Genomic DNA, 12520 nt, shown 5'->3' on the forward strand with positions numbered 1-12520 from the left:
TCATTTTTATATACATCATTTACGTGGAATTTCCATGCTGGATGTTTCGCGCCGTACATAATAAACTCGAACAAACTCGATGAGGCTTTCAACTATTCGCGACTATCCATCGTTCTATCAGTTGCTAATACAAACTCGTTGAGCGCAAATACGACAGTTAAATGTAATAAAGCGCGGACGCAACTGCGGACGAAAACAAATTCCGTCTCACAAAGATAAAAACAACAAGTATGGCAGTAGCGGTGACGGCGGTGGCGACAGTTGCGGAGAGCCTGATGTGACGTAATGAAATTCTGGTCGCGACGCATCGCTCTGTCATCGTAGTTAACCGTAGAGATAACGTGCGTGATTTAAAGCCGATCACACCAACGCGAGACGGCTTTCATTCACCTTGTAAGACACTATATTATCGTCCATTACTTTCACAATTTGTCGCACTTAGGGTCGTTTCCGCTCCTTCCGGCGCGCCGGACTTCGAAGCTGCATGAGTGCGATCGCACTCGGAGAAAAATGATCCGTTCCGGCCGCTGCAGACTTTCTGCGTACTGTCATTAACCCTTTCGGGGTAACTGGCATGCTAATAATATCCGCTAAATGGATAATTAACGAATAATGTAACGGCGAACGATAATTAAGAAAAGCGATCGATTATGTGTAATAAAGCGAGCAATATGAACAGCTATTAATCGATCGGAATTTGCCAATTTAATTCCACGATATTGGCTCGAAGTTCCGATCGTATTATATCGCCGTATGGGAAGCCGATCAAATACTATGATAGCGAAGCAATATACGATAAATCGGACTATAATTTTACAACGGAACTGAACTGAAAATGTTTGCCGAATAATGCGGGCCTTCTGTTCTCTCAGCGATTTTTACCTGAGGATTTCTCAAGTCTCGTGGGAACCAGAGTAACCGTGATTCGACGATTCGCTCTTATTGAGAGGTTCCTCAAAAAGATAAAAAGAAGGAAGGGAGACGCGAGTACAAGGACAAGGAGAAGGTTCAGAAGTTATGAGCCGAAGAAGTGCGGCTCTCGCGGTTCGCGATCGCTTAATTCCTCTAAATTGCGTCGAATTGAGGGGAATAATTTTCTCCATTCTTGGCAAGAGGCAATTGAACGGACGGACCGAACCGGACGGCGACATGCAACGCACCCCAGGGTCACACAAAGCCGCATAAAGTCGGCGCAGAGAGACACGCACAGTATATAGGGTGTCTCCAATCGACACATTGAGCGGAGAGAAAGAAATTCAAGTTTAACCAAATCCGATCACACGTCGTTGAATACAAAGGCTATCCCAGCGCCATTTTAACAGCCGGCTAGTTAATTATTTCCAGACTCAATCTCAAAGTGACACACAGCGTACATCGTTAAAGAGAAGTGCCGTTGATCGGAAACAACCCTGCCTGTACAGTTTAAATGGGAGAGTCGCAGACCGTCACCCTTTGACCCGCGCACCGTCTCTCGCTCATGAAACGTCCGTTTTCCGTGGATATATACACGTCAATCGATCGTCGTAGAAGACACCGAGGCGCCTATGGGGACTACGTAATCGTACGGCGAAATCAAATGCACGAATCTCGCGTGACTCCGATCGAAGTCGACGTCCGGACGAGTGAAAGTGCACCCGAACCCGCAGCGGTATTTCTACACGTATATGTAGCAAAAGTACACATCGTAAATTGTATATACACTGCCGTTCATGTAAGTTCGGACATCCGCATGAAATATTATTATCGAATGATCATGTTAAAAATTAGAACAACAGTAAAACAGCAATTGTGTTTTTATTCTTTTATATTTTGGAATACTTGCATACACAATAAGCATTTATACATCAATTGCAATATATCTTCATAAATTATTCATAATTTTATAATTTTAATATGGCAAATATTGTCTTTATTTCGTAGAAACATTAGTAATCAATTTCCAATATTCATTCAAAGACATAGACATGAAAATATATAATAAATACAACATATATACTACACATATATACTACTACACTATAGTATAAGCTCACAGCTCTTCTCTAAGCGAATTTTTGAATTATCGATTATACTGTAATGTTTTAAGAAATAAAGACAATTTTGGCATGAATTAAAAATCATTTATAAAGCTCTTGGTATTAGTATGTGCATCCTAAAATGATATATAATGATGATATATAAAATAATAACAATTATTTCATGTCTTTATTTTTTACAGAACCTTTCGGCAAAAATTTATGCGGATGTCTGAACTTCCACGAACGGCAGTGAAGGTATTATGAGCACAACATAGTTTATGCGATATGTAATGGTTGCGCACTGCGGTCATTACGCTGATATCGATGTTAGTGACGTTACCTTATCTCGAGAATAGGTGTGTAAAGTTCCCAAGTATCCCGTTTTCCCACCTCGAAAAAAAAAAAGAAAAGAAAACGCGAGTGAAGCGCGTAAAAGAAAAAAAAAAGAGAGAAACGAATTAAACTCAATTTAGACTACGAAGGGCCGGCACGCGCGAATTGACGCGAACGCGTATGAATTATGCAGGGAACGGAAGGGCTATAAATAGCAAACGGAATATTACGCGCGCTCGGTCGCCTCGCGATTTACTTCGTAAAGTCGCGGGATAAGCGGTCGGTCGGATAGCGGCGACGTCAATATCTCTCCTTGTACTAGCTCTACCTCATTATTCAAGATAAATCAGGTTTTGATTTCATTAACCTAAATCTTTCACGTAAGAGAAGCGGACGGTAAACAAGGAGGATTAAACAGAGGAATTCGTAAACAATCGCGCGAGCCATTCGCGGATAAGAGGAACGACTGACTATCTTTCCCGTAGATGCGTGCGATTACAAGTAAAGTCAATCAAGTTAATACGATCAAGTTAATACGATATCATAGACCAGGCTCAGCGAATTATTTATTATCGTTGCATCATCGAGCGAACAAATGCGAGAGAGAAAGAGAGAACAGTTTATGATATCGTCGAACTGTTGGAGGAGGATCGGCCGAGGAATTTCGTCACTGGCATTTCAGGCAAATGCGATAATTATTTCTTTCAAAAAGAGGCGAGAGTTAAACCTGCTTAAGAGGATTTTAACTAAAGTCTGTTTTACCGATTCAGTAGGTACATATATGATTTATCTGCACACTACTACATCAATATCGCACGCACATGTAAATTTTCTAACTAATCTTCCGTCTACTCGTTTCTCCCAATGTCATTTAATTTTACTCATCTTTTTTTAATTTTAAGAATTAGAAGATGAGTTAAGAATTGGACTAAAATTAAAGTTAATCTACATTAGTAGAAATAAATCTAATTCTCTAAAAATTCAACATTGTTGTTCATGTAATCCTCAGTCCAAATCAAAATTCTTTTATACCAAATATAAAATTTATATAAAATAAATATTATTATAAGTCACCAGAAGTAAAAAAAATTGTAATTTTCCAACATTTTTGTTTTTAGCATAATTCTTAAATATGTATATAAATGCAATTAGAAAAATACTTATTTAAAAAATAATAAAGTAGACATTGCAATAAAAGTAAAGTAGACAATTTTTAGGATCCCCTCAAGGAAAAATATAGGGAGTGCGAGCGTACTTGGAAAAAAGTACACGGCAATTATTGTAGACATGTGCGACAGATGACCCTATCGAACGGAGTTATCAATTGTTTTTAAACAGAGGTAAGAGAAGAGTCTATGATAGTATACCGATATATAAAAGTTTTTCTTTGCTGTTTTTTTTTTATATCATCTCCGATGACAGAGAAGGCGAGAGAAGCTGCTGCACTTTTATGACACGGACGACAGTCTATTGGTGTGCAAGTAAACCGCGACGGATTACTCTGTGTAGACGGTGACTCGCGCGAAACGGATCGCAATCAGGCGGATGTAACGGTGAGAAAAGTATGTGGAGCTGACGTGGAGAGGTTAAAGCACGGATTAGTTACGCATGCGAGGATAAAGTGTGATCCGCTACGCGAAGATCTAATCTCATCCAACTACGTTCTTAACATGACGTTCGATTTAGACCTGCAGCATTATGCTAAGCACTCCCGGATGAAAATATTACAAGCTACAAAACATATCTGCAAAATAATGTCGTTAGTAATTACAATGCGTAAATCAGATTAGAAACATATATAGCCGAAGTTTTCTGTGTAAGTAGCCATACAAGTGACCAGATACGAAAAACAGAATCGAACGGTAAGACAACAGCTGCGGATTCAAACCGTCACATCGTTTTTGTAGTGAATCACCAGCGTAGCAGTGACGTTGACGTAAGTGTCGCTTCGTTCTGCGATTGCGAATTGCCTGTAATACCCTTGCAGTGTAAATAATTCTTATCGACCCGACCCATCAATCTCGATATCTAGAGTCACGTGAATTCTCGCATTCGTAATTCGATAAGCATCGCATATAATTTCCATTGACGCCGTTAACTGACTCTTTATGTCCATTTCTATCAATATAGATTAAATTTAATCTCGATTTAACTTACTTTTTATCTTTCTCCAGTTCTGGAAATTAGAAAAAGATAAAGAATACATTAAATCAAGATTAAAGTGAATCTATATTGATAGAAATGGGCCTTATGTTCATCTCTACCGATATAGATTAATTTTAATTTTCTTGATTTAACTTATTTTTTATATTTTTCCAGTTTATAGGCACTGAAAAAAATGTCTGATTTGATTAATTGAAATTCTGATTAAAAATATCGTATCTCAAAATTTTTTCTCTGATTAAACTAATCTACTAAACTTTTAAATGAGATAACTGGAATTCTGATTGATATAATTAATTACATTCGTCCATCAACTAGATATTTTTCTCAGTGTTCGATAAAAAAAAATTGTCGAATCGCTACGATGATGCGATCAGCAAATCTATCAGCGATTCGTACAGACGCCAGAGATGACGCATCGCGTTGATTACGCTTATTGACTGGTAAGGAACGGAAAATACTTTGTAATCTAGACGATAACCCGAGACGCGACGATTAACCGATCGGTTTCTCTGTTTTGCCACGCCAGCAATATATATCCACGTGAATCATACGCATGCGATGAACAATTCCGTCATGGTCAAACTGCGGTCGTTTTGCATATTTTAAGATACGCTCTATCGAATGTCTACGCATCATGGCGTGGGGTCTGTAAGCGATACGCGTCCCTTTGTTCACTTGCTCCGCGAAATCGCACGCATCGTGTTGCAAATACGCGAGCGCGGAACACAACCCGTAAATCTTTTAAAGAGTTCAGACTCTTACTCTCTAAATTTCTTGAAGTGAAATCTCACTCCGCAAAAGAATGAAAATACTGCCACTAGTGAAAATATTTGCACTCTTGTGTAAAAATAACAAATTTTCACTCTTTCTTTGGAGTTCGATTTTTTAGTATAAGATTCAAAAAAAGAATAAAGCTTTCTCCCTTTTTGAATCTCATCCCCCCCTCCCCTCTAAAAATCTATCGTTCTTATTCAAAAGTACAAATATATTTTCATTTTCTTTTTTAATAGTGGCAGTATTTTTGTTCTTTTAAAGTGAGATTTCACTCCACAAGAAATTTAGAGAGTATGATCAGAAATGTAAAAATTAAAAAAGCTCTTGAAGATTCGAAAATGAGATCCATGCTCTGATATACACTGTCAACACTGAAAATGAAATTCAATACTGACAGTATATATCATAAGCTTGTGTCACACTAACGCAATGAAGATTAAGGATCGCGAATTTAAAATTAGAATTCAGACAACTAGAACAAAATGGATTGAAATTAAAATTATCTGATTGGTCGAATTCTAATCTTTAATTCGTAATCCTCACTCAATCTCCAATGCATAGTGTGACATGGACTTTGGGTTAGAACAAGATTCTAAAAGCTCGCAAATCCAAAAAAATCTATTTATCCAGATAATTTGCATGTAGCATAATCATATGCATAAAGAAAATTATCTAATCGAATTTTATGTGCGTCCTTATTAGAAATGCGATTGGATAGTTTTCTTTATGCATACAGTTATATAGATATGAAAGTTTGTCTTGATAGACTCTAAAGGATTCCGACGACTAGTAGTTGAAGATTTACAAGTCGTTGATCTTCTCTTTTTCTTCTTCTTTTTTATTAATATTCAATCTCCTTTAGAGGCCTGCAGTGATAACCAAGTCGAATTAAATGAAATACAAAAAACGAGTAATTAGAAAATATTCGTTTAAAATGTGATTGCAAACATGAATTAGTTTCATCAGAAACTTTCAAAAATTTTTCATGTCCGCACTTCTATAAGACAACTAACAATCATTAGATACATATAATGTGTCTTGTGTGGAAAAACGCGAAAATTGGGCAAATCTACAAAGAAGTTTAATACACTCTCCCAATCGATAGTATAAAATATATAAATGGATATCTCTTGTCTCTTTATTATAAAGCAATTGATATCCTGATGTCAACGTTTTAACATTTAACGCATGCAAAGAAATCGAAAATAAAAACTGATTAATCATGTTGTGCTGCTACGTTGAGATAAAAACAGATAACAACGGACAATTTATTTCCAAGTTTTGGACAAAACATTTCTCGATTCATGTATAATTATGACCTACGTTACAAGCAATAATTTTCAGTGTGATTCACCCGACGGTACGTACGCACCGATAGATCTATGGGATGTCCGTATTGATCGAACCACACCCGTATTTCCTACACCCTCTACCTCGCTTCCACCCTTCCTCTCTTCCACCTCCCCCCGGCACGCACGCGGATGTCAACGTAAATGCGTGCGCACAGAAAATCGAGGTAATCGTTCGTAGCCAAAAAGCTCCAAGTTATATATTGATTTATTTTTAATTTAATCTAAGAATCTGAAATGAATCCGAGAACAAGAAAAAGAATTTATTGAAGAGGCATAACATTACTACATCGGGATAATAATTTCAAGATTTCTTGGACATCATCGTCATGATCGTCGAGATTGCCGATGATACCTATATATAAAAGTACGTCCACTTCAGACCTGAACTTGACGTCGACAACTGCAGCGGGCACTTATGCACTTTGCGATTATTCCGCGAGTGATATTATATCGTAATGCTGCTGAGATGGAGCTAAGTTGCAAAAAAAAATCGAAGAATTCAGGATCTTATCATTGAAAGAATAAAAGCTCCTAAAGATTCGAATTCTCGATGAAAACTCAAACAATCCGCGAATTCAAAAAGAAAATTCGAATGGCTGTCCAAAATTTGCAAAGAATGTTGAAATATGATTAATGCACTGATAATAGGTTTGCATAATATCATCTATGCGTGAATGACCGGCGATATCGCGTGTAGATAGACGTATGCACGTGAAAATTCTCAGCGTATTTAGAATTTATACGGGCGAAAGCTCGCACGCTCGCGTTTTCGTGGAAGCGCTGCTCGATGAAAGGCGTCATTGTATCTGTCTCGAGTTTATCATACTAATGAGGTCTTAATATCGCGTTATGGGAAACTTTGAACGGATACCATTCAGCGGACGGTGATACTCCACCGCGATCTGCGTATGTGCCTCTCTCTCCTTTTCTCTCTCGCTCTCTTTCTTTCCCCGTGCTTTAAGGCGTTTCCAACACTCGCCTTTCATCGCGAGCACGCCTTTTTTCCCCGTCGCTTCCAATTTCTTACAAGAACGTTTCGGAGGGAGAGAGAGAGAGAGAGAGAGAGAGATAAAAGGGAATACTCGTGAAATGTATAAAAAAAAATTACAGAATACCGAGTGAACTTCGCTCCAAAATGACATAAATGTTTATATATACATCCTCGGTTCTTCCTCCGTTAGAAAAAGAAACTATGACGCAAAACAAGAATGCGTTATTGGGTTCTCGGGACTTGAGTTTAAACTTCTGAAGCAGTATCCGAACAAACTCAGCTCGCGAACTGGCTTTCTTTCGTCGTCGAGGATATCTATTAAACATGAAATAAGGTGGTTCATTGGACTTTATGCTGTCTCACTGTAGACACGAGCGGAAGAACTGTTTTATTCAGGAGTAATCGCCCATTTCCTTCGGCGAATAGATTCAGCATGAGTAATCAAGAACAAGATACGTAGAATACGGGAAACTATCCGTGAGTGTAATCGCTCATAATAAAATTCAATATTGAAGAAATACAAATACGAGATCGCAATCTTCCTTGCAAATTTCAATTTTTTTTTATTTAAAAAATTTTAATAATAATTATTTTAAAACAATTAATTAAATTTCCGTCAAGTTTCTCGCCGTCAAATTTCAGAGAAATTTACTTAGGTACGTCCGTTGAATAATATTTTTATCGAGAATTTATAATAATATAAAATATTGTTTTATATGTATGATAAAATAAAAAAATGATTTCTCAAAAATAAAGTTATCAAAAAAAAAAGTATTGATCTAAATGCAGTTCTAGTAATGACACGCACTTTTAATACTACTTCCACTTTCGAACGCGACATCTTAAATTCGACATTTCCTGCGACGAATAACCCTTTCACTACAAAGGGCGCATGTACGCCCAAATGGAGTTCACGCTCACATGCGAAGAACGTGAACGCACACACAACTAAAATGGAAGAATGCCTCGGGCTGTAACGGCAAAGATGAATAAAAAAAAAGCAACAGAGCGATTGCGCTCTGTTGTAAACATTGTTCACATAATTAAATCACGTAACAAAAGCGCCCGTAAATCCCCCCTTTGCTATGTCATATAAATTCATACTTCTTTGAGTGGAATATCTTTGACAGGATTAGCGTTTCTACGAAAAGTATTTTCTACGAAAAGAAGACGCGCTTGAGTTTCTTCAAGACAGTCATGTGACGTAAAACAAAAAAAAGAAATATTATTTATCAGCTCGTTCCCTAATTCTGTAATCTTAATATTGTTATCATTATATAGATTACGTTTAGCAGAGAAAATAATTTTACAATTGTCATAAAATTCTTTAGTATCATTTTTCGCAGTAAATTATTTACAAATTTCTAAGATGCTTACAGCTTCACTATAAATGGATGATTAATCTAAATTGAGAAATTAATTAATTTCTTCAGCTTCAGCTGCGCATTTTAAAATAAACTTTCTCTTACATTTAATATTATTAAGCACTAAGATCTACTTTGACCGAAGATAAGATTATTTCTAATAATCAATAAAATTGGTTTATACATTTAGATTCAATGAGGAACTAAGAACAAGTTCGATCATATTAATAAATTTCACAACAGTTGCAAAGCCGCTTTTTCTGCTGAACGCAGCCATTGTCGCTGCGCGGCTTTTTTTTTTGTCACACATAATTTCTGCGCAATGATATAACGGTATTAACGCTGTCGTTAAAAGTTATCGGAATCATGGTATCGTGCCGGTATTTTATCGAAACGACAAAGCGATACTTTATTTAACCGTCCGTCCCGTCGACGCGCGACGACGACGACGGGGGTGCTCGCAACTTAACGAATGTGTCTGCAGCGGGGCAGACAAATTTATTCGCCGGCATTGGCAGCGTGATATCTTTCTATGGGGGCTATTTTCTCATCAATCCCAATAGCTTTTATAAAACGTGACTCACGCGTGAAAAGGTCCGCGCGCAGCCTTTGGCGAATCCGATGTTCGCCATCTCCCCCGTATATACCATCATCATCATCATCGCGACTATCCCTGGCCGCGAGAGATAAAGCCGCCTCTCTTTCAGGATATGATACACGCGGTGGAGGCCGTTATATACATACATCTCTCTTCTTTCTATAATTAAAAAATCAAACCGGCATCCTTCTCGCACGTAATGTAATAAATAGCCGATCGTCATGATTCATGAATTCTCGCGGCAACGCCCGCGTTTCGGAAATTGATTAATCGATCATTGATAATCGAGCACCGATCGACAATCGCGTGCGTGGTGAACGGGATGTTCGGAAGCGAAGGGCATTGATAAATTCTAATATGAGAATGCAATACGAAGTTATTTTTGACCGTTAACAAATCGTTCGGACGTGTTTTTATCATGCCCCCTGCGCTTTGTATTATCGTTAAACGGGACAGGAATGTAGCGACATCAAATATCAAGTGGATTTTTCGACTATTTAGCGTATCTCTCGAGCGATCAATGCCCGCGATGTTATACTTGGAGAGGGGAAAAAAAATAAATGAAACAATTAGTGTTAATGAAAATAATAAAAATTTTATGTGCGATAATTTCGCAATCTAATGAGGCATGGATTACCGAGCTTCAACATTTATGTTTCTCAATTCTATTCGTTTAAACGATTAGGATCATAATTATCTACTTGTTGACTTTACGACGACCCGCATATCGCGAAGTGTAAATGTAGTCACCAAAGTTTCCGTAATTTATCGTGGGAAAGTGAGAGCAAGAGGTCGAACAATCTGGAAAATTTATATCAACATCGCAATAAAATGAAAGACAAAGTCTTATCTAAAATATCTTTTTCATGCCGATCCTCTTCGATCTTCGCATCTTCGCGGTGCAGTGAACGACGAGTGCAGCAAAATGCATTACGAAGGGCATCCCAAAGTCGAACCGTGTGCCGCACCCTGCCGTGTATTTTCGTGACAAAGGTTTCTCCAACGAAAGTCCATATGGATGCCGCTTATTTCGTTCCGAACGTGACCTTTCGATTTTCGAATCTCATATTCATCGAAAACGGAGATTTAACGAAAACAACGAGAAACGAAAATTTACTATTTATTACGATTTATGTGCAATTCTGACAGGCGATTTGAAAATTCAAACAGTTTTCTCATCGGAAGATAAAGAATGGCAGATTATCAATCGAACTGGGACAAAATCGGAAATTCTTTCAGAAATTTTTTAGACACCGAAAATATGATATATATGTGTGTGTGTGTGTGTGTGTGTGTGTGTGCGTGCGTGTGTGTGTGTGTGTGTGTGCGTGTGTGTGTGTGCGCGCGCGCGCGCGCGCGTAAGACAATGGCTCGCTCGTTCGTGGGCAGGTAATCGTGAGCAGGCCGGTCAAACTGCGCGAGTTCGAGACGCTCCAGCGGTTTAATAGGGAAAATATGGCTTCTATCGGCGTTCCATCTAACAGCTCGGTGCAGCGTTGAACGATGCGTAGAGAATATAGACCAAGAATCTGGCGCGCGAACACTCGGAGCAATCCGGGGCAAAGAAAAGCGGAAGGGCGAACGCAAGATTGGCAAGAAAGAAAGAGAGAGAGAGAGAGAGAGAGAGAGAGAGAGGGGAGAGAGAGCGAAATGAACTCACCAGGCTTTGACGCGTATAAGGACCTCTCCCTCGCCAAGGGCAGGCTCCGGCTTCTTCAGGGCCTTGACACTCTTGAGGCCGCCAAAACCGTTGAGTACGATCGCCCGCATATCCTTCGGCTCCGGCGTGGTCTTCTCTTCGCCGTTCTCCTTCGGCTTCTCGCCTTCGCCATTCTCCTCGACTTTCTTCTCGTCCTCCTTGTGCTCCTTTGTCGGCTCTTCCTTGGCCGGCGGCGACGCTGCCGCCGTTTCCTGTGGCGGCTTCTCGCCCTCGGCGCTCGGACTAGTCTCGTTCTTGTCTTCTGCCATCTTTATGTCCTCTTCCTCTTAGACGCCCTGAAACTCTGAAGCTCACGCGACGTCCTTTACCGCGAGACTGAGGATCTCCGGCGGCCGGCGGCGGGGATACGTCAAGAAAGGGAGCGTGCGTCGTACCGTCCGTGATCGCGAAGCGACAGACGGAGGAGAGACAGACTGGAACGAAGGAGAGAAGGAGAAGGATGGAGAGAGAGAGAGAGAGAGAAAAGATAGAAAGAGAGAGAAAGGAGGGAGAGAAAGCGCGCCCGTCCGTGTGAGTGGTCCGCTCCGCTTCGCACGGTATATCGTTTACAATCCGCCGCGTACGCGCTCCATGAAAGCCACTGTCGTTCTGGACGAAATTCTGCACCACTATGTAAAAGTCTCTCTCTCTCTCTCTCTCTCTCTCTCTTTCCGTTCGTAGTGCCGGCTACGCCGGCCGGTAATGCGCGCGGTGTTGCCGTTGCTTAGCAACCGCGCGCCCCTGCCGAACAACCAATCGCCGATCGTAAAGTCCTCGGTCGTCATTTGCTATGTTCGTTCGAAGAGTGCTGGACGCGCGCACAGCCCGGCAGGTGCCGCGCCATATCGCGTCGCGTTGCGACGAATCGCACGGCACCGCACGCGTGCAACTCCTGCTTCGCCGCAGCGAAGTAGTCCCATTGCATCGCATCTCCTTTTTCCTACTCGCTGTTTCATTCCCTCTGATCATCATGTGCTATAACCTAAAAATTTTTGAAAATGTCCGACTCCGTTCCAGCTCCGTTGGCAGCTTTGGACAGCTTCAAGCAGCTTCAAGCTGACCGATCGATCCCCGACGGATATACTTACGCGCTCTTTATAATTACAAATCGTGCGGAACGATACCACGAAGCGCTGTCTAACTGATCTTGATGACGCGGCTGTGTAATTGTTCCTATGAATAATCGAAGGAAAAGGGGAGAATGCAAAGAACATATATATATATA

General features: G+C 39.9%; 1 protein-coding gene across 3 annotated transcripts in view; it reads right to left on the minus strand.

Annotated features, from left to right (window-relative positions):
• The window catches only part of LOC108691023 (synaptic vesicle membrane protein VAT-1 homolog-like), a 25628-nt gene extending 13692 nt beyond the window's left edge, over positions 1-11936 (minus strand). The window contains exon 1 of one of the 3 annotated variants that reach the window (XM_018198636.1): positions 11257-11936. In XM_018198636.1, the coding sequence (XP_018054125.1) occupies positions 11257-11564 (308 nt within the window). In that variant the 5' untranslated portion in view covers positions 11565-11936. Of the gene's footprint in view, positions 1-14; positions 169-11256 lie in introns of those variants that run through there. The other 2 variants (XM_018198637.1, XM_018198638.1) reach the window with 2 other exon arrangements.
• Positions 11937-12520: the final 584 nt, after the last annotated feature.

Source organism: Atta colombica, unplaced genomic scaffold, assembly GCF_001594045.1.
Source record: "Atta colombica isolate Treedump-2 unplaced genomic scaffold, Acol1.0 scaffold38, whole genome shotgun sequence".
Classification (NCBI taxonomy): Eukaryota; Metazoa; Arthropoda; class Insecta; order Hymenoptera; family Formicidae; genus Atta; species Atta colombica.